Below are 23,410 nucleotides of genomic sequence, written 5' to 3'. Positions count from 1 at the left end.
TAACTTGTAACTGTTGTACTTTCTGTAACAATGTGTAATTTGTAACCTATTTAACTCTCCTCATGTAAAGCGCTCAAATACCTCCGGGTCTAGCTAGCGCTATATAAAACTCAAGTAAATAAAAAAAAAAGAATGGAAACTTTCTTAAAGAATCATGGTATCAAGAACAAGAAGTGTTCCCTCTATCATCCTGAAACCAATGGCATGGTGGAAGGTTTAACAGAGTTTTGAAAGAGGTCATTGCCTTGGTAGTCAATTAGAAGAAGAAAGTCACAAAGGTGGAGATTTATAGGTTGACTTCTCACAGTATAAATGGGAAATCTCCTTTTGTTTTGTTTAGAGGCAGATCTCCTTGTACTCTGGTGGAGCCATTATGGTTAAGAGACTTGGAAGGTTCTGCAACTAAGAAAGTACGCACTGAGTGGCATGAAAGAGAGGTTGGGAAAATCTTAGCAAGGAAATCCTATTTTGATTCTAGAAAGGCCACCAAGGATACTGTGGTTGCTGTTGGCGACATGGTGGTCATAAAACAGCCTGGATTCAGTTCTAAGTTTTCCAAACCCATTCGAGTAATCAAAGTGTTTAAGAATGCCATTAAGACTCAAGATCACCGCATTTGGAACCTGGGAAGAGTTGTTCCATAAAATGGGACTGTGTGTCTCTGATTCCTCTGTAAAAGGTAACCATGGTCCGTTTGTCATTCCTAGATTGTCCTCTAGGGTTAGCAAGAAACCATCCTTTTTGAAGGACTTTGTACAGTAAATGGTTAGTACGAAGGACTTTGTACTAACTTTGTAAGTGCAAAGTATTTTGGGGTTTGTTGTTTTTGTTTCTTTTTCTCTTCTCTCCTTTTCTATTCTCTCTTCACTCTTGATTCTATCTTTCTTTCTTTTGTATACACTGGATTTTTGGGGGGTAAAGAGGGGAGGTGTGTGGCATCTGTAGCTTGCTGTTCTGCAGTGCCATGGTAACCAGGGAATGTGTCCTAGTTACATGAGGGGTTGGAATGTTTGATTTGATGTTTTGATTTTGGGATTTATAGAGCGCCTGGTTACCTGAAGGCTTCCCACGCTGACCAAGAGTGCTGTGGTGGGAGTGTAGTCCACTTAATGAGAGAGGAGAAACAGCCAAGTCTTCAGCTTCTTTCTGAAGGCCAGTTCATTTTGCAATACTCTCAGTTCAAGGGGAGGATCGTTCCACAATTTAGGAATCCGATGGGCGAAGGATCTACCCCCCACCTAGATTTTTTAATTCTGGTTGAACGTAGAAGGTGCAGGTGGGACGACCTCAGTAGTCTAGTGGGCTCTTGCGTGGTTATCAGGGTTTTGAGTTTGTCCGGACATTTATTATTCAAGACCTTGTGAGCAATGCATAGGGATTTCAACTTTACCCTAGCATTGATTGGTAGCCACTAGAGCTGTGTAAGGGACTCTCTTACCGGGGTGTGACTAGGAAGATTAAGCAGGAGCCTCTCGGTTGCGTTCTGCACCATCTGCAGCCTTTTAATCACATACTTAGGAGATCCTTGGTAAAGAGAATTCCCATAGTCCAGTCGAGAGACTAAGAGGGCCTGTAGGACTGTTTTCCTTAGCTGCTCTGGGATAAGATCCAGTATCTTTCTGAGCATTCTTAGAAGCCCGAAACAAGTGCCAGCCAGTTTAATAGCCTCTTGATTCATTGCAAGGGAACTATCCAACCAGATCACTAGGTTTTTTACGACTGGTCTGGGAGTAGGTGGATTTCCCAAGCATGAAGGCCAGTTATTCAGAGGCCTGGGGATGGGCATATTCCCCAGAATCATGACTTCGGTCTTTTCTCCGTTTAATTTAGGTTAATTGTTTGACATCCATTGGTATGATTTGGTCAAACATGGACCCAATTGAAGATTGTCTTGGTTGGGAGTGCTTGGCATAGAGCCGATCAGCTGCGTGTCGTCGGCATATGACACATGACATGCTGAACTCCTGCGTTATAGAGGCTGGTTGTCGCGTGGGGCTAAGGGAAGAGCCCTGTGGCAATCTGAATTTTATGGGCCAGGGGTCTGAGAGACAGTCCTTTTCCATAACTTGGAAGGATCGGTCGTCCAGGTAAGAGCCGAGCCAATCCAAAGCTTTGTCCCTGATACCGATCTCCCTCAATCTATCTTTCAGTATGGCATGATTGACGGTATCAAAGGCCGCACTGAGATCCAGAAGGACGATGGCTGCAGCTCCTCTGTTATCTAAGAAGGCTTTTAATTCCTCAGTGCCTGCCAGAAGAGCTGTCTCCGTGCTATGGAGGGCACGGAAACCCATCTGTGTTGGATGGAGTAATTTATTCTCTTCAAGGAAGTTAACTAAAATATGGTTTACATGCTTTTCCAACATTTTGCTAAGAAGGGGAAGAAGCGAGATCTGTCGCAAATTGCTGAAAGTTTCAGGATCCAGATGGGGCTTTTTGAGGATAGGTCTTATCACAGCATGCTTTCAAGATTGTGGGACCGAGCCAGACTCTAGAGATTTATTGAGGATACTCCTTAGGATAGGGAGTATTGTCTCCGTCACCTTGAGCAGGACGTGCAGGGGTGCTGAGTCAAGCGGGGAGCCTGATTTCGTAGACTTGAATAGTTTGAGGATAGCCTCATCCTCTAGTGGAGGGAATTGTGAGAGACTTGGGGCTGATGCCGGGTCACAGGCTACGTATACCTCCTCTTGCATTGGCTGAGGGGGCTTCTGGAAGAGACTGTAGATATCTAACACTTTCTTGTGAAAGAAGGAGACTATTTCATTGCATCGATCTTTGGTGGGCTTTATGGATCCATTAGCATCCCGGGGTGATGTCAGGGTTTTAACTATTCTAAAGTGTTCCTTAGGGGAGTTCATAGACTGGGTGATTTTTTTCCTTAAGGAAATCTGCTTGCACTGTTTCTAGCTCTTTGTGGTAGGATCGGATGGCAGTTTTATATTTATCTTTTAGTACTGGACCATACTCCTTTCTCCAGTCCCTTTCTAGTCTCTAGCATTGCTTCTTTAGTGTAAGCAGGAGATTATTGTACCGTGGGGTGTTCCTAGGCCGTGTGTTTTGGTTAGACCTCTTTTTTTTTAGAGGAGCACAAGACTCCAGCGACTGGCCAGTGCAGTTTTCCCATTGCTGGTAGTCCTCCTCTATACTGCCCTCCACCAGTGGCATTGATTTCCTCAAGATGATTCGAATGAGCTGAGGGACTGTTGGTGGATCTAGTGGAGGGACCTGGATGGGATCTTCTTACTAAGGAAAACACTACAGCGCCTACCTACAACCTGCCTTGAGTGATCCTTTATGCTGGTACCAGGATCTCACAGATGTTCTGCTCCATATTTAGTCCAAAGGTCCTGCAGAAGCTGTGAAACTGATTACGCATCATTTAGAAATGACTCTGCCCCCTACAATCATCTTATCTTTATGTATGTGGTCTAGTCCTTTCTTCAGGAAAGGACCATTTATGACTTTTGTTAGAGCTCGATTTAACTGAATGCATTCATGGGTTAAAGTAAATCTGTGCTTGATGCTTGGTCTGCGAAGGTCAGTAATAGAAATGTATGTTCATTATTAACATATTTGTTCATATTTGTATGTAGTTATTTGTAATTAGTCAACTTGTGAAAAACTTTTTTAAAATGTGAATTTTACTGTGAACATAAACTCTATTGTCACGTGTTTATCTGTTTGTGTTTCACTCCCCAGGATGCGAAGACCGTTTTGAGCAGGTACGATTTCCTTCTTTAACGGCTGACCATATAAAAAAATTAAGAGTCATTAAAATTACTTTTATGTTATGTTATGGGAACTTATAGAGCGCAGCGATTACCCGGAGTTGTCCTGGCGCTGGTAATTATCGCTAAGTAAAAACTGTGAACTGCTATTTCAGGTTAAAAAAACAGGTCTTAAGACTCTTCCTAAAAGTCAGGAGGTCTGTGCTATTTCTCAGGTGGAACGGAAGGTCATTCCAAGCTTTTGTGGCCCACACGACAAAGCTTCTTCCGCCCCAGGAGGCTTTTCTTATAAGTGGTACAGTAACCAGCTTGGCTTCCATGGAGCGCAGGGTCCTTTTAGGCCAGTGCCATTGAATGTTCTGTTTCAGAAACTCAGGGCCTATGCCTTGAAGAGCCTTGAACACTATACACAAAGCTTTAAAGCACACCCATGTCCTGACTGGCAACCAGTGGAGTTTACTAATTTCCTTGGAGATGAACGCAAATTTGGGTGTGCCTGACAGCAGCCTTGCTGCTGAGTTTTGCAGCATTTGGAGTTTGTTCATTAAGCGTTCCTGTAGGTTCAGATAGAGGCCATTACAATAATCGAGCCAGGACAGGACGAGCGCTGTGACCACTGTTCGCTGGCTGTCAGCCGGTAAAAAGGGGAGAATTCTTTTGATCATCCTAAGTACATGGAATGTGGCAGATGACATTAAATTGATCTGATCTCCAAAATTGAGCTTGTCATATATCATGATGCCTACGTTTTTTACCTTCCTTGACAGTGTGGGAAGGATACCTAGTGTTATTGGCCACAGATTAGGGGTCCAAAAATTGGTGTAATTCCCTCCGTCTTGCCTGAATTTAATTTAAGGCAATTTTAGGTCATACACCACCACCACCTTATCCCACTGCAGTCTTCTTCATGTTTTTGCCCCTTGTGTGACCTCATTTTTCAATAGCTCTAGTTGGGTGTGAGGAGCATAGAAACATGCGATTCTACGGGGAGATGCAGGATCATATTTTTTCTTTATATTTTCTTTGTTTTTTATAATTTTGCCCTCCTGTATAGTTTTTTTATGGTCTTTGCCATCTTTTTATTCATTTTCTTTTTTCCATTTATATCCTCTTAATTTGTTTACTTTTCATTTTATAATGTTCCTTTATTTTTTCATAGTTTTCTTTTTCCTTTAATTTCATGCACTAATTTCCATTCTCTTAGTATAGGTTCCCAGTCAAACACTTCCCTTTGGGAGATCCCTCTGTTTATTCCATTGGCATAGTTGAACTTCTTCTCCTTTACTTTGTAATCAGAGGTCATATTATCCTTATTTATCCCACCATCATGACCAACACCCCACTTATCTTGCAGAGGAGGTCATTATATATGGTGGTCCTCGGCACAACCACAGCAGAACACCATCAGACTGCAGATTAAGAAGTGTAAAAAAAACAATGCAGAAAGCCGTTTCCATATATGCACCCAGTATTTACTATATTCTGGTCTCTGACCAAGTACATCTCTCCTCTGCCTATTGGCTTTGATCGTGCTATAGATATACCATCATTATACATACATACATCTTTATAGCCCATCCTTATACGTAGTGGCATTTGACAGGGGTGCGTGCTAGTGCCTTCCTTATTTTCTCGTTTCATTTACGGGGTTGTTGACCATCTTAACACCTGGAAAATTGACAACCCGACGTTGAGCGGACTCCAGATCTCTGCGCTCCTCTTCCCAGACGATACTGTTCTCATTTCTAGGATCACGTCTCCTATCTAAATTTGAGGATTTCTACCTCTCTGGGGGGCTTGAAATTAACTTGCAGAAGACTAAATTAATAGTTTTCAGATCCCATAAGAATCTCAAGTATAAATTCACTTTAGGCACTACCGCACTACAGACGGTACAAACGTTCATCTATCTTGGGGTTGGAATCACTAACTTCCTCTCGTGGTCCCCCCCAGATCTTCAAAGTAGTTTGATCATCCCTCATACTTCTGCTGGCATCTTGAAAATGCATAAATCCTCCAAATTTCAGACACTTTCTCCTGCCTTGATCGTTTATAGGACCAAAGCTCAATCAGCGGCTCTCTATGGAGCTGAATCATGGGGACCTGCCAACCTTAACTCGTTAAAGGTAAAGGAGATGAAGTTAAATTACTGCTCAAATTACCCAGTCTGCACCGTCCATACGCATAATTATTGATACTCTCCATAAAAGTATTGAACATCCTGCATACTACCCATAAAAGTATTGAACATCCTGCATACTACCCACAAAAGTATTGAACATCCTGCATACTACCCATAAAAGTATTGAACATCCTGCATACTACCCATAAAAGTAATGAACATCCTGCATACTACCCATAAAAGTATTGAACATCCTGCATACTCTCCATAAAAGTATTGAACATCCTGCATACTACCCATAAAAGTATTGAACATCCTGCATACTACCCATAAAAGTATTGAACATCCTGCATACTACCCATAAAAGTACTGAACATTCTGCATACTACCCATAAAAGTATTGAACATCCTACATACTACCCATAAAAGTATTGAACATCCTGCATACTACCCATAAAAGTATTGAACATCCTGCATACTACCCATAAAAGTACTGAACATCCTGCATACTACCCATAAAAGTATTGAACATCTTGCTGCCCTTAAACTGCTTCTACTCTGGGTCAGGCTCTGGTCCCATTGCAAATTGAATGTATATAGAAGAGATTTTCTAGAAGTCATGAATCTCGAAACGGAATAAGATAAAGGGGTTCTTGCACCTTAATTTAATGAATAGTTTGCGAAGTTTGGTCCCATTCAATTTACACCTCCCCTGAGTCTATTAATTCAAATTCAAACATACTTTTAGTTAAAACTGGCTGGGATTTTACAATGGCCCAGTGGCACTACTCTACTAACCTGGGATCTATTTCTTCCCAATTCCCATAAACCATTTCCGAAATTAGAGGCTTTCCTTGACGAGATTGCCACTCCCCTTGCTAAAATTCTTCATATTAAATTACATTTGGGCATCCTACCTCTAAAAGCCTTTCCCACTAAATGGCCTCTAGGCTGTCCTTCCTCGGCTGAGTGCAAACTATGCGAGTAGAAATCTGAGGACATTGACCATTTCCCCTTTTTCTGTCCTTACTATGCCGGCTCTAGACACAAATGGATTCATCCTTTGTGTCTCAGTCTGGGCCTAGACAGATTCCGGACTGCCCAGAGGATCATCACCTCTGATTCCTCTGGGATTCTAGTGTTTATTATTAGTAGATACTTGCTTTCTTCTTGATGTATATGCTTTAGACTTTCTCCAACTCGGATCTAGAACCCCTTTTGGGAACCCTGATGCAGCACGATCACATTTTATAATGCACTTAATTAAATTGTTAATTGTTGTACTCATTTAATCCACTTTCTATGTACATTTTAAGTGTATTGTGGTTGATTTAGTTAGGATAGTTTTTATTTTATTTCTGTCACTTATTATAGGAGCCGGAGGTGCGGTGTGATGTGCGTTCTTTATAGAAGTCTAATTCGAGCAATGAATTCCCTTTGAGATTTCCGTGCATTATCACTCTGCACCTTGACTGTTTCCTGCTTCTGCCCATTCATTGCACTTTATATGCTCAACCTTCTCATATTTTATTGCTACTTAATTTTGTGACTTTTATGGTGTGCATTTGTATCTGCTGTGAAGAGTATGTGTTACGTTCTGTATTTGTCCTTTTATGGCCTTTGGCTCAAAATGTTTTCTACTATATACATTTTTTATTTGTGGCTTGGTGTTCCATTCTTCATTTTTCTCTGAGTATATACTCCCTACTCACTGCATATCTCTTCTTTTTTATTTTATTATTTCTTTATATTTTTACTGGCTCAATGCATAAATTCTCTCCTACCCTTACCCTCTGAGCAGATGGGAATTTCATAGCATCTCTATTGGTCTGTTTCCAAGGTATAAAAATATGAAACCTCCGCAAACTGATGGTGATACCTTAACGGAGAACAAAGAGGAGGAGGTAGAGGAAGAGGAAGAGGAGGAGGAGGAGGAGGAGGAGGCAATGGAGGAGGAGGAGGAGGAAGAGGTGGATCTGCAGATGAAGATAATTGAATCGTTGGGTGAGAAAACACAAACTTGTCATTAGTGTTAACTATAAAAATGTCCAGTAAACTTTGAATGTCCATATTTGTCATCTCACCAATATATTGAGTTAGCAAATGTGTTGTTACATGGGGACATATGTATCAAAGAATGGCATTGCGTTTCTCAAATAGCGATTTTTAGAGAATCGCTATTTCAGAATCGCAAATTGAGATGTAAACAAAAATTAGCAAATATTTTGCGATTCCTTCACATTCCTTAATTGCACCTCGCAAATTGCGAGTCGCAATTAGGGAATGGCCTCCCATTCATTGCTATGGGCCAAGAGACCCAAATGAATGAATGGGAATTGCATTCCAAAAGGACACCGTGTTGCACCCCGGAAATGTGCATGTGTGCACATGTGGCGCACATACATGCCTTACGGGCATGTATGTGCGCCACATAGCACTTTGAAAAATGCAAAAAAGTGCTTTTTTCAAAGAAATAGCAATTTACCACCAACCTAAAGTTGGTGGTAATTTGCGATTTCTTATGCCAAAATCTCACAATTGGGTGCTTCCTACATTGCATTTAAGGAAACGCAATTTGCAATTCCTTAAATGCATTCGCAAAATAGAGAATCGCAAATTTTGCGATTCCCTATTTTGCGAGGGCCTTTTGGGATGATACTTTTCCCGTTCGCAATCCGCCCGTTTGCGAACTGGAAAAGGGCTTGATACATATACCCATGGCCACTTAAATGCCAACCTATGAAAGACCTTAAATGCTGATGATAAAATTAATGCAGTAATTAAAGATGACTTTATAAAACATGCAGGCATTTTTATATAGTTGTAAAATACCTGTTTATTTATCTATCCACTGTTCTGGACTTTGGATTACCAGCATCGTAAGGAAAAGCGGCAGAGTGGGCGTGCTGTGATTTGACTTGTGGCCTTTTGAGCACAGATAGTTCAGTGACTGACTTAACTCTCTCTGCTGTCATTTTACGGCAAAACATAGTTAATTGACAGGAATCTATAATAAAAAATTAATATTAGTCGTACAAAGGATGCATAATTCCACCAATACCATAGTAGGGGTTTCTTGAGTAGGACTTCGGGGCTCCGCCTCCTCACATAATTTGCAACCCCATTATCGGTTTGTAGGTTTTGTGTGAGTTATATTGTATTTAATATATCTTAAAAGGGGCTTCTCTTATCAGTTGCCCAGGCCAAAGTACTCATCCAAATCGGCTTTAGTGTATTAATTTTTTTTTCCTTACATTAAGGCTACACAGCACGTACTATTTACAGATAGTTCTCTTCCCCTGGCTGCACTCATTTATGATACTTACCTTCTACTAAAGTTATTCACACGGTTTAAGCCTCATCCACTGTCCAGACTTCAGGGACTGTTAAACCATAGGATAAGATCTCTTCCTAGGGAAAAGGCAGACAGCTTGTAACAATATGCGGAAATGCTTGCTTTTTAATTAAGTTTTGAACATTTGTGGCATTTCCTATTCATGCATCAGTACCTTTCTTTGCACTTAGTAGGCATTATCGGATTGATTTTACTACTATACAGGCAGTCACAATTGCAGTTAAAAGGGTCTTGATCTGAATGGTGGACCAGGTGCAGTGACACCGGAGCCAAAAGTTGTCATAACACCACTAAACACCAAATATTGCTATCTTTTACTTCTAAACAAGCAATCCTAAGTGCAGTTATCCTGCAGGCCCTAGGGCCATGATTTCAATAGTGCAGCAAGTGCAGTGGCACTTGGATCGGAAGCTCTAGGCACCCCACTAAACACTGATTATTGTTATATTTTACCACTAAACAGGCAGTCACAAATGCAGTTATCTTGCAGAAGACAAGGTCATTATTTGAATGGTGCAGCAGCTTCAGTGGCACCAGGTCCAAAAGTTGTCAGAACACCTTCAAACACCTAATATTGCCATATTTTACTACATACAGCAGATACCTAGCAGTTAAAAGGACCTTGATTTGGATGGTGCAGCAGGTGCAGTGGCACCGGGGCCAAACGTTCTAAGGACCCGACTAAACACCGAATATTGCTAAATTTTACTACTGAACAGGCAGTCACAAGTGCAGTTATCTTGCAGGCACGAGGGTCATGATTTCAATGGTGCTGCAGGTGCAGTGACGCCGGGGCCCAAAGTCTCTAGGAACCCCTTAAAACACCGAATATTACAATAATTAAATACTAAATAGGCAGTCACGAGTGCAGTTACCATACAGGCAGTAGAGTCAAGATTTGAATGGTTCAGCAGGTGCAGTGACACCAGTGCCAAAGGTTGTCAGAACTCCTTTAAACACCAAATATTGCTATATATTGCCACTAAACAGGCAGTCACAAATGCAGTCTTGCATGCACTAGGACCATGAGTTGAATGTGCAGCAGGTGCAGTGGCACAGAGCCCAAATGTTATCAGAACTCCTCTAAACACATAATACTGCTATTTCATCAATTACGTCTATTATTTCTCTCTCTCCTTTAATGTTTCTTAATATCGCTATTACTTACCTGCACTATACCACTAGTAACAGCGCAATATATTGCCTTTTTGTACATAAACAAGTCATAACACTTTAACAGACTTTTTGTAACTTGTATTGTACAACTACTCAGCAAGCTAAAACTCACGACAAAAAACAGCTTATTATTAATCATATAGGCAAAATCTAATGCATTTACCAATGCTTGTTTTGTAAATGTGACTGACAGTCAGCATATGAAATGTAATGATGAACGCCTTTCGGCCTGTGCCTCGCTTGTAGTAAAGGTTGAGCAGCCAGGAACACTCTTGAGGTACAGGAGAGATGCAATGACGTTGGGCTTATATTGGGCAGCCCTTCACATCATTGGGTGGTGCAGGGGAGCAGCAATGCAGCACCTAGATGTATCCTCGGGCGTTGCAGAGGGAAGCCCTGCGTGTGGCTTTGTCACTCCGCTCAGATTGGGCTTATATTATGCAGCCCTTCACATCAGTGGGTGGTGCAGGGGAGGAAGCAGCAATGCAGCACCTAGATGTATCCTCGGGCGTTGCAGAGAGAAGCCCTGTGTGTGGCTTTATGTCACTCAGCTCAGATTGGGCTTATATTGGGCAGCCCTTCACATCAGTGGGTGGTGCAAGGGAGGAAGCAGCAATGCAGCACCTAGATGTATCCTCGGGCGTTGCAGAGAGAAGCCCTGCGTGTGGCTTTATGTCACTCCGCTCAGATTGGGCTTATATTGGGCAGCCCTTCACATCAGTGGGCGGTGCCGGGGAGGAAGCAGCAATGCAGCACCTAGATGTATCCTCGGACGTTGCAGAGAGAAGCCCTGCGTGTGGCTTTATGTCACTCCGCTCAGAATCGGCTTATATTGGGCAGCCCTTCACATCAGTGGGCGGTGCCGGGGAGGAAGCAGCAATGCAGCACCTAGATGTATCCTCAGGCGTTGCAGAGAGAAGCCCTGCGTGTGGCTTTGTCACTCCGCTCAGATTGGGTTTATATTACGCAGTCCTTCACATCAGTGGGTCGTGCAGGGGAGGAAACAGCAATGCAGCACCTAGATGTATCCTCGGGCGTTGCAGAGAGAAGCCCTGCGTGTGTCTTTATGTCACTCAGCTCAGATTGGGCTTATTTTATGCAGCCCTTCACATCAGTGGGTGGTGCAAGGGAGGAAGCAGCAATGCAGCACCTAGATGTATCCTCGGGCGTTGCAGAGAGAAGCCCTGCGTGTGGCTTTATGTCACTCAGCTCAGATTGGGCTTATATTATGCAGCCCTTCACATCAGTGGGTGGTGCAGGGGAGGAAGCAGCAATGCAGCACCTAGATGTATCCTCATGCGTTGCAGAGAGAAGCCCTGCGTGTGGCTTTATGTCACTCAGCTCAGATTGGGCTTATATTATGCAGCTCTTCCCATCAGTGGGTGGTGCAAGGGAATAAGCTGCAATGCAGCACCTAGATGTATCCTCTGGCGTTGCAGAGAGAAGCCCTGCGTGTGGCTTTATGTCACTCAGCTCAGATTGGGCTTATATTATGCAGCCCTTCACATCAGTGGGTGGTGCAGGGGAGGAAGCAGCAATGCAGCACCTAGATGTATCTTCAGGCGTTGCAGAGAGAAGCCCTGTGTGTGGCTTTATGTCACTCAGCTCAGATTGGGCTTATATTGGGCAGCCCTTCACATCAGTGGCTGGTGCATGGGAGGAAGCAGCAATGCAGCACCTAGATGTATCCTCAGGCGTTGCAGAGAGAAGCCCTGCGTGTGGCTTTATGTCACTCAGCTCAGATTGGGCTTATATTATGCAGCCCTTCACATCAGTGGGTGGTGCAGGGGAGGAAGCAGCAATGCAGCACCTAGATGTATCCTCAGGCGTTGCAGAGAGAAGCCCTGCGTGTGGCTTTATGTCACTCAGCTCAGATTGGGCTTATATTGGGCAGCCCTTCACATCAGTGGGTGGTGCAGGGAAGCAGCAATGCAGCACCTAGATGTATCCTCGGGCGTTGTAGAGAGAAGCCCTGCGTGTGGCTTTATGTCACTCAGCTGATTGGGCTTATATTGGGCAGCCCTTCACATCAGTGGGTTGTGCAGGGGAGGAAGCAGCAATGCAGCACCTAGATGTATCTTCAGGCGTTGCAGAGAGAAGCCCTGTGTGTGGCTTTATGTCACTCAGCTCAGATTGGGCTTATATTGGGCAGCCCTTCACATCAGTGGGTGGTGCAAGGGAGGAAGCAGCAATGCAGCACCTAGATGTATCCTCGGGCGTTGTAGAGAGAAGCCCTGCGTGTCGCTTTATGTCACTCAGCTGATTGGGCTTATATTGGGAAGCCCTTCACATCAGTGGGTGGTGCAGGGGAGCAAGCAGCAATGCAGCACCTAGATGTATCCTCAGGCGTTGCAGAGAGAAGCTCTGCGTGTGGCTTTATGTCACTCACCTCAGATTAGGCTTATATTATGCAGCCCTTCACATCAGTGGGTGGTGCAGGGGAGGAAGCAACAATGCAGCACCTAGATGTATCCTTAGGCATTGCAGAGAGAAGCCCTGTGTGTGGCTTTATGTCACTCAGCTCAGATTGGGCTTATATTATGCAGCCCTTCACATCAGTGGGTGGTGCAGGGGAGGAAGCAGCAATGCTGCACCTCGATGTATCCTCGGGCGTTGCAGAGAGAAGCCCTGCGTGTGGCTTTATGTCACTCAGCTCAGATTGGGCTTATATTGGGCAGCCCTTCACATCAGTGGGTGGTGCAAGGGAGGAAGCAGCAATGCAGCACCTAGATGTATCCTCGGGCGTTGCAGAGAGAAGCCCTGCGTGTGGCTTTATGTCACTCCGCTCAGATTGGGCTTATATTGGGCAGCCCTTCACATCAGTGGGCGGTGCCGGGGAGGAAGCAGCAATGCAGCACCTAGATGTATCCTCGGACGTTGCAGAGAGAAGCCCTGCGTGTGGCTTTATGTCACTCCGCTCAGAATCGGCTTATATTGGGCAGCCCTTCACATCAGTGGGCGGTGCCGGGGAGGAAGCAGCAATGCAGCACCTAGATGTATCCTCAGGCGTTGCAGAGAGAAGCCCTGCGTGTGGCTTTGTCACTCCGCTCAGATTCGGTTTATATTACGCAGTCCTTCACATCAGTGGGTCGTGCAGGGGAGGAAACAGCAATGCAGCACCTAGATGTATCCTCGGGCGTTGCAGAGAGAAGCCCTGCGTGTGTCTTTATGTCACTCAGCTCAGATTGGGCTTATTTTATGCAGCCCTTCACATCAGTGGGTGGTGCAGGGGAGGAAGCAGCAATGCAGCACCTAGATGTATCCTCATGCGTTGCAGAGAGAAGCCCTGCGTGTGGCTTTATGTCACTCAGCTCAGATTGGGCTTATATTATGCAGCTCTTCCCATCAGTGGGTGGTGCAAGGGAATAAGCTGCAATGCAGCACCTAGATGTATCCTCTGGCGTTGCAGAGAGAAGCCCTGCGTGTGGCTTTATGTCACTCAGCTCAGATTGGGCTTATATTATGCAGCCCTTCACATCAGTGGGTGGTGCAGGGGAGGAAGCAGCAATGCAGCACCTAGATGTATCTTCAGGCGTTGCAGAGAGAAGCCCTGTGTGTGGCTTTATGTCACTCAGCTCAGATTGGGCTTATATTGGGCAGCCCTTCACATCAGTGGCTGGTGCATGGGAGGAAGCAGCAATGCAGCACCTAGATGTATCCTCAGGCGTTGCAGAGAGAAGCCCTGCGTGTGGCTTTGTGTCACTCAGCTCAGATTGGGCTTATATTATGCAGCCCTTCACATCAGTGGGTGGTGCAAGGGAGGAAGCAGCAATGCAGCACCTAGATGTATCCTCAGGCGTTGCAGAGAGAAGCCCTGTGTGTGGCTTTATGTCACTCAGCTCAGATTGGGCTTATATTGGGCAACCCTTCACATCAGTGGCTGGTGCATGGGAGGAAGCAGCAATGCAGCACCTAGATGTATCCTCAGGCGTTGCAGAGAGAAGCCCTGCGTGTGGCTTTGTGTCACTCAGCTCAGATTGGGCTTATATTATGCAGCCCTTCACATCAGTGGGTGGTGCAAGGGAGGAAGCAGCAATGCAGCACCTAGATGTATCCTCAGGCGTTGCAGATAGAAGACCTGCGTGTGGCTTTATGTCACTCAGCTCAGATTGGGCTTATATTATGCAGCCCTTCACATCAGTGGGTGGTGCAGGGGAGGAAGCAGCAATGCAGCACCTAGATGTATCTTCAGGCGTTGCAGAGAGAAGCCCTGTGTGTGGCTTTATGTCACTCAGCTCAGATTGGGCTTATATTGGGCAGCCCTTCACATCAGTGGCTGGTGCATGGGAGGAAGCAGCAATGCAGCACCTAGATGTATCCTCAGGCGTTGCAGAGAGAAGCCCTGCATGTGGCTTTATGTCACTCAGCTCAGATTGGGCTTATATTATGCAGCCCTTCACATCAGTGGTTGGTGCAGGGGAGCAAGCAGCAATGTAGCACCTAGATGTATCCTCAGGCGTTGCAGAGAGAAGCCCTGCATGTAGCTTTGTCACTCAGCTCAGATTGGGCTTATATTATGCAGCCCTTCACATCAGTGGGTGGTGCAGGGGAGGAAGCAACAATGCAGCACCTATATGTATCCTTAGGCGTTGCAGAGAGAAGCCCTGCGTGTGGCTTTATGTCACTCAGCTCAGATTGGGCTTATATTATGCAGCCCTTCACATCAGTGGGTGGTGCAGGGGAGGAAGCAGCAATGCAGCACCTAGATGTATCCTCAGGTGTTGCAGAGAGAAGCCCTGTGTGTGGCTTTGTCACTCAGCTCAGATTGGGCTTATATTGGGCAGCCCTTCACATCAGTGGGTGGTGCAGGGGAGGAAGCAACAATGCAGCACCTATATGTATCCTCAGGCGTTGCAGAGCGAAGCCCTGCGTGTGGCTTTATGTCACTCAGCTCAGATTGGGCTTATATTGGGCAGCCCTTCACATCAGTGGGTGGTGCAGGGAGGAAGCAGCAATGCAGCACCTAGATGTATCCTCAGGTGTTGCAGAGAGAAGCCCTGTGTGTGGCTTTGTCACTCAGCTCAGATTGGGCTTATATTGGGCAGCCCTTCACATCAGTGGGTGGTGCAGGGGAGGAAGCAACAATGCAGCACCTATATGTATCCTCAGGCGTTGCAGAGAGAAGCCCTGCGTGTGGCTTTATGTCACTCAGCTCAGATTGGGCTTATATTGGGCAGCCCTTCACATCAGTGGGTGGTGCAGGGAGGAAGCAGCAATGCAGCACCTAGATGTATCCTCAGGTGTTGCAGAGAGAAGCCCTGTGTGTGGCTTTGTCACTCAGCTCACACTCTAATAACGTTTCCATCTCAGTGGGATGAATCCGAAGCCTCACTGACCCCACCACACACTGTGATGATATGGAGATGGCAGACTTCAGAAATGTCTCCATCACATTTTGTATTACCAGGCTCCGTCTTCTTGGGAGGCGAGGGATAGTAGTGCCATGGAAGTCATAGGGGGTCGGCTGTGACCCCTGGTTTGCTCACTGCGTGGCCTTGCGTGGCTAGATACATCGAGAGTAAAGTAGCGCATATCACTGTGTGGCGTTACTCTGCCCCAGGGAGACATTCTATGGGGGGGGAGCATAGGTGTTCCCACGCATCCACCCGTATTTTGCCGTATTCTCAGATTTGTCATTACTGGTAGACCTGGTAATGTCTAAATTCTACTCCTCACCAGGTGAGGCGTAATGAGGAGAAAGATCTTTATTTCTCCTCGTTACTTCCTGTAGGTGTGCTGCATTATGCCGCACGCATTGAAAAAGGAAAATGCCTCAGTCAATGTCCCTTCCTGCACAAAAACAATCCTGCCTATAGTACAGACACGCTTGCACCATAGTGCACTTGTGCACCTGTGTTGGTGTTAGGGAGCACACTGTGCACCAGTACAGGGAGAAGACAGGAATGCGCAGTATAATGTTAAATGCTGTGCATTCCTGCCCTTACCCTGTCACGCAGCGCAGCAATGTGACGTGCTGCGCTGCATGATTTTTTGTAATAAATCTGCTCGTTATTTCAGCTGAGTGGTAAGTGATGGAGGCCAGGTACAATGTACCGTATCCTTACGGGATGTAGGTGTTCCGCCTTCCAGACACTGGCATATGATGCACAGCATCTCGAATGACATTCAATTGATGTATGTGTTGTCCTCAAAACTTTACGTAAACTAGAACCAAGATAAGCCCATATGGTGCCGCAGAAATGCGCAAGGACAAAAATCAGGGAATTCAAGGGCTGCTCCAAACGGTCTGGCTGCCAGCCAGGGTGCCAAGGAGCAGAACTGAAGCAGCGTCACTGCCCAGGACACCGAAGTGAATTTTTAGTGAATTAGATTTCAGAACATTTCCACATAAAATATATTTTTGTATAGTAAACCCTGTTTGTAGATCCAAATTTGTGTATTTTTCATATGTGTTTATACTGTTTTAATTTCCTGTGTTTGTCTTCTAGAGTGGAAATGGGCCCGCCGCTTTGCAGGTAACTACAGATTGTCCTTCTTTTGGTTTCCTCACTTAATTCTCTTTCATTTCTCTGTGTTATGTGTTTTCAAGGAGTTGTATCTGAGAGTCTCTCTGTGCATTCATTTGATATCATTCACTTATTAACAATGTGCAGCATGTTGGAGGGTCTCTGCTGTTGGTTAGATGGACTCTTCTTTCTTGCTTCGGTATTATTCATGCTTTGGCAGTAGAGCTCATCAGAGCACACCGCAGCTCTCTGGGAGAGAACAGACAACGAGCACTGCTGCAGGGGCCTGTAACTCTGCTGCAGGGGCCTGTAACTCTGCTGCAGGGGCCTGTAACTCTGCTGCAGGGGCCTGTAACTCTGCTGCAGGGGCCTGTAACTCTGCTGCAGGGGCCTGTAACTCTGCTGCAGGGGCCCGTAACTCTGCTGCAGGGGCCCGTAACTCTGCTGCAGGGGCCCGTGACTCTGCTGCAGGGGCCTGTAACTCTGCTGCAGGGGCCCGTGACTCTGCTGCAGGGGCCCGTGGCTCTGCTGCAGGGGCCCGTGACTCTGCTGCAGGGGCCCGTGACTCTGCTGCAGGGGCCTGTGACTCTGCTGCAGGGGCCTGTGACTCTGCTGCAGGGGCCTGTGACTCTGCTGCAGGGGCCTGTAACTCTGCTGCAGGGGCCTGTAACTCTGCTGCAGGGGCCTGTAACTCTGCTGCAGGGGCCCGTAACTCTGCTGCAGGGGCCCGTAACTCTGCTGCAGGGGCCTGTAACTCTTCTGCAGTGGTCTGTAACTCTGCTGCAGGGGCCTGTAACTCTTCTGCAGTGGGCTGTGACTCTGCTGCAGGGGTCTGTGACTCTGCTGCAGGGGTCTGTAACTCTGCTGCAGGGGCCTGCAACTCTGCTGCAGGGGCCTGCAACTCTGCTGCAGGGGCCTGCAACTCTGCTGCAGGGGCCTGTAACTCTGCTGCAGGGGCCTGTAACTCTGCTGCAGGGGCCTGTAACTCTTCTGCAGTGGGCAGTGACTCTGCTGCAGGGGTCTGTAACTCTGCTGCAGGGGCCTGCAACTCTGCTGCAGGGGCCTGTAACTCTGTGCCATTGCTGGGCTTTCATTGCTTCTAGGATCTGCACCACTCTTGGAATCTGCACCTCTGCTAGGATTGCACCTCTGTTGCGGTCTGTATTCTGCTGTGGTCTGTGCCACTCCTGGTGTCTGCACGGCTTCTGGGGTCTGCACTGCTGCTGGAATCTGCACTGCTGTTGGAATCTGCACTGCTGTTGGGATCTACTCTACTGCTGGGATCAGTAGTGCTGCTGTAGTCTGTGCCACTGCTAGGATCTTCAGCGCTTCTGGGATCTGCAGCACGGCTGGTATTGGGATCTGTAGTGCTGCTTGGTCTGTGCCGTTTCTGGGGGCTTCACTGCTTCTAGGATCTGCACCACTGCTGGGGTCTGCAGTACTGCTGGTATCTGTGCTGCTGCTGCAGTCTGTGCGCTTCTTGCTGGAGTCTGCAGTACTGCTGGTATCTGTGCTGCTGCTGCAGTCCGTGCGCTTCTTTCTGGAGTCTGCAGTACTGCTGGGATGTGCACCACTGCTGGAGTCTGCAGAACTGCTGGTATCTATGCTGCTGGTGGGATCTACTCGTATTGCTGCTGTGGTCTGTGCGCTTCTCGCTGGGGTCTGCACCACTGCTGGTATCTGTGCTGCTGGTGGGATCTACTCGTAGTGCTGCTGCAGTCTGTGCGCTTCTTGCTGGGGTCTGCGGTACTGCTGGTATCTGTGCTGCTGCTGCAGTCTGTGCACTTCTTGCTAGAGTCTGCAGTACTGATGGTATCTGTGCTGCTGCTGCAGTCTGTGCGCTTCTCGCTGGAGTCTGCAGTACTGCTGGTATCTGTGCTGCTGCTGCTGCAGTCTGTGCGCTTCTTGCTGGAGTCTGCACCACTGCTGGTATCTGTGCTGCTGCAGTCCGTGCGCTTCTCACTGGAGTCTTCACCACTGCTGGTATCTGTGCTGCTGCTGCAGTCTGTGCGCTTCTCGCTGGAGTCTGCAGTACTGCTGGTATCTGTGCTGCTGCTGCAGTCTGTGCGCTTCTCGCTGGAGTCTGCAGTACTGCTGGTGTCTGTGCTGCTGCTGCAGTCCGTGCCCTTCTTGCTGGAGTCTGCAGTACTGCTGGTGTCTGTGCTGCTGCTGCAGTCCGTGCCCTTCTTGCTGGAGTCTGCAGTACTGCTGGTGTCTGTGCTGCTGCTGCAGTCCATGCCCTTCTTGCTGGAGTCCGCAGTACTGCTGGTATCTGTGCTGCTGCTGCAGTCCGTGCGCTTCTCGCTGGAGTCTGCACCACTGCTGGTCTCTGTGCTGCTGCTGCAGTCTGTGCGCTTCTCGCTGGAGTCTGCACCACTGCTGGTATCTGTGCTGCTGCTGCTGCAGTCTGTGCGCTTCTCGCTGGAGTCTGCACCACTGCTGGTATCTGTGCTGCTGCTGCAGTCTGTGCGCTTCTCACTGGAGTCTGCAGTACTGCTGGTGTCTGTGCTGCTGCTGCAGTCTGTGCGCTTCTCACTGGAGTCTGCACCACTGCTGGTATCTGTGCTGCTGCTGCAGTCTGTGCGCTTCTCGCTGGAGTCTGCACTGCTGCTGATGCAAATCCCTTTCTATGAAAGTTAGTAGATGTGGTTTAGCGTCCATCAACCCCCCCCTTTCCCCCATGGGACACATCCTTGCCGTAAAGTAGTGCATAGTGCTACAGTGTTACTTTCAGGCCACCACCCAACACTATTCAGGATTTGCACTGGAAGGTAAGACCCGAAAAAGCACTTTGCACCAGGTGTGCATCCCTGTTTTAACGCAAACCGAGTGAGAAAGGATTAGTAAATCTGCCTGTAAATTCGGGATTTAAAATGTAACACAAGTGGAGGTGTTCTATTTATTAATTTGTATTACTACTCAAAGAAACCCTTTTAGACAACCGTAAAATAACAAAACATTGAGAGAAATAACAATAAGGTTCTAAACCTGTGCCTTTCAATCGGATCAGTAGTGCTGCTGGGATCTGTTCTACTGCTGGGGTCTGTAGCATTGCTGGCATCTGAGGTGCTGCTGGGATCTGTACTGCTGCTGGGATCTGTACTGCTGCTGGGATCTGTAGTGCTGCTGGGGTCTGTAGCACTTCTGGGTTCTGTAGCATTGCTGACATCTGAGGTGCTGCTGGGATCTGTACTGCTGCTGGGATCTGTACTTCTTCTGGGGTCTGTAGCATTGCTGGCATCTGAGGTGCTGCTGGGATCTGTAGTGCTGCTGGGATCTGTACTACTGCTGGGGTCTGTAGCATTGCTGGCATCTGAGGTGCTACTGGGATCTGTACTGCTGCTGGGATCTGTACTGCTGCTGGGATCTGTAGTGCTGCTGGGGTCTGTAGCACTTCTGGGTTCTGTAGCATTGCTGGCATCTGAGGTGCTTCTGGGATCTGTAGCGCTGCTGGGATCTGTTCTGCTGCTGGGATCTGTACTGCTGTTGGGTTCTGTAGCACTTCTGGGTTCTGTAGCATTGCTGGGATCTGTGGTGCTGCTGGGATCTGTGGTGCTGCTGGGATCTGTAGTGCTGCTGGGATCTGTACTACTGCTGGAATCTGTAGCATTGCTGGCATCTGAGGTGCTGCTGAGATCTGTACTGCTGCTGGGATCTGTACTGCTGCTGAGGTCTATAGCACTTCTGGGTTCTGTAGCATTGCTGGCATCTGTACTGCTGCTGGGATCTGTACTGCTGCTGAGGTCTATAGCACTTCTGGGTTCTGTAGCATTGCTGGCATCTGTAGTGCTGCTGGGATCTGTACTGCTGCTGGGATCTTTTACACTGCTCGGGGCCTACAGCGCTTGTGGGGTTTGGAGCACTACCTGTTAGTCTTTCTTTCTACCTATCTACCTGTCTGTCTTTCTTTCTACCTGTCTGTCTACCTACCTATCTACCTGTCTGTCTGTCTACCTACCTATCTGTCTATGTATCTTTCAGTCTATCTACGTATACATGCAGCTATCCGTCCTTCTATCTTTGCAACCATGTCTGTCTGTCTACCTACCAATCTATTTCGGCAACTCTCCTTATGCCTGCTTCCCTCTCTATTGAGCTCTCTTTCTATGCAACGGTCTATTTGTCTGTCTTGTCTCTATCTTTCTCTGCCTGCCAGTCTATCTAACAACTCTCTCTACCTTTGCAAGCCTCTCGATTCTTTCTATCTTTTCATCCCTCTTTATAAAATTGTAATGAAGATTTACAAAAATATTACAAAAAAGCACAAGCAACGTCAAGAGTCTGACAGCCAACTTCTGACCATTTTTGTAGCTGTAGTGCTAGCCAAGACATTTTGTTTCTTCTAAAACTATGTCTATAACAGCTCAGTCAAATTCAAAATACTTGTGATGCCTTTCATCTTTCATCCATACACATTGCCTCTTATTAGACCTCCGTGAAATGTGTGCAGGGACCCTATTTCTGCAGCATTACAGTTTGTACTCTGTGAGTTTAGAGATAAAAGCGCTTGTATGACACATTTGTCCCACACAGATTATAAGGTAAAGCTGCAACACAGCACACAAACATCTGCATTACATCTGCACGGGCTGGAGGTGACGAGGAGTTATAAATGTGTGAAATTGTGTACTGTGCGAGTGTATGTCGAGCCTCGTTTTTGTTGATGTCTGTTAGTGGCTTTTACCTCCTGATTTAGCACTGGGCAGTAATATGGAAGCTTTGAGATTCTTATCACTTCTATTTATCCTACGTTATGTTTTTTCTATTTTTTGCTGTTTCCGTCCATTTGAAACATTGCACAGCAGGTGCATTAACCCACTGAACTAGGTCTAGTCTTTACCAAGCTCACACTGGTAGGTGCTACAAACAAGTATTTGCAATGCAATAGGTCTCGCATTTCCGAGAGTTTAAGCTATTGGCATTGTATATGACAATGCCTTTTATTTATCTGTTTTAAATACCAACACATGAATAAAAGGAAGTGTCATTTACAATGCCAATAGCTCAAACCCTCGCAATCGCGAGACCTACTGCATTGAAAATGCTTGTTTGCACTGGGACAAATCACCAGAATGAGCTTAGTTCTGGTGCTTTTGGGAAACCACAGATGTTGTGATTGTTACATGAGAGATCAGTGTGCTACATGAAATGCCTTCTATTACCGATCAGATTGTATTGTGTGCAGAAGTGAAAGAACTGCCCGAACAATGATTTATTGAGCTGTAAGTTTCAAATCGCACACAGTGTATCCGAGTAAACCTTAGGGTGCTTGGCCTCTCTAGCATGAGGGTCAAGGGGTAAAGTTGATGCCCAGTTTGCGGATCAAGGGTATGGTTAAGAGCCACAACACAAAAGTAAAAAATTCCGATGGTCACCCAGTTTCCTGCGTCTGCCTTGGGACTCCTGATACATGTCCCGCATTGAAGCAGAAAAGTTAGCCCATTAATGTTTCACCAGACCCTGTCTCAAATGCGAATTGCTTCTCACGGTCGGTGGAAGACAAGCGATCAGGAGACAACGGCAGCGTTGCCACCTGTGCGAGCTTTTTTCACTGAAACGACAAAGTTGCCTCCGTGATGCTTGCCTGGGCATTCTGGAGTCCTTTCTGCTAATCTCTCTCCTGCCACTGTGGCCCATTCGCGTTTCAGTTTCTCGCCACTTTTCACCCTTGCAATTTGTTACAGTGATATTTGCCACCCCTATCAGCCAAGCAATCTGACCCCTGCTATGTAGAGTGGCAGCATTTCGTTTTACAAGAGAACTGGTGATTTCACATGCTGGGCTCGCACTCCACTTTGTAAGCAGTAGTTCACCTTAGCAGGCGAACACAAAATTGCTGCCAGCAGAGTGGGCCTAACGTTTAATGGAGGCACGGGGTGAGCGGATGATTAAAAATAGATTCTGGCCTATGCTGTCTAAGCAAAAGCAGGAACTAAATGTGGGACAACTCAAATCTGTTCATGGATGTTTTGGTTTCGCTTTGAGATAAAGACAACTGGCTAAAAAATATTTTTAAAAATATTGCGGAGGAGTCTGTGACTAAGAAAACATCAGCGTGAAAGACCGCTTTTGCTTATGTTGCTTCAGAGAAGGGATGGGACAGATTGTCGCCTTACGGCCAAAGCTGCCGACTTTGGAGCTGAGGAACCGAGTTCGAGCCTCCGCGTCCACTCAACATCTGTGGATTTTGGCAAATCACTTAATCTCCCCACCAACTCCCCCCCCACCACCAAAAATGAATGTGTCCTTGTGTAACATCATTGGTGCTCATGTAAAGTACTTCAATACCTTCCAATCGAATATGCGCTAAATAAAACTGCAAAAAAAAAAACAAGCCGGAAGTCAGGTGCCCTTGCCCGGAACGTGGGCGGGGCCTGCTCCGGCAAGAACAGAAACCGGCGTGCCGTGCTAACGCGGGGCTCCCATGTTGAAGAGAGAGCCCCGCGCTGGCGGCCGGAGTGCAGAGAAGCCCCGGGTCTCAGGAGGGGGCCCGGGTGAAGAATGCGGCGGCCGAGGATGACCACAGCAGCGCGGGGCTCCCACCACAGCAGCGCGGGGC

At 46.8% G+C, this 23,410-nt stretch overlaps 1 protein-coding gene across 1 annotated transcript in view; it reads left to right on the top strand.

The window, feature by feature from the left end:
* The window catches only part of LOC146869070 (E3 ubiquitin-protein ligase TRIM39-like), a 183,767-nt gene that overhangs the window by 66,028 nt on the left and 94,329 nt on the right, over positions 1 to 23,410 (top strand). The window contains exons 4-6 of the mRNA XM_085653375.1: positions 3,703 to 3,725; positions 7,694 to 7,857; positions 16,834 to 16,860. Coding sequence (XP_085509501.1) covers positions 3,703 to 3,725; positions 7,694 to 7,857; positions 16,834 to 16,860 — 214 coding nt within the window. The remainder of the gene's footprint in view (positions 1 to 3,702; positions 3,726 to 7,693; positions 7,858 to 16,833; positions 16,861 to 23,410) is intronic.

Source organism: Triturus cristatus, chromosome 1_1, assembly GCF_964204655.1.
Source record: "Triturus cristatus chromosome 1_1, aTriCri1.1, whole genome shotgun sequence".
In the NCBI taxonomy this organism is placed as follows: domain Eukaryota; kingdom Metazoa; phylum Chordata; class Amphibia; order Caudata; family Salamandridae; genus Triturus; species Triturus cristatus.
Note: the sequence above shows the minus strand (reverse complement) of the source record. Positions and strands in the feature narration are given on the sequence as shown.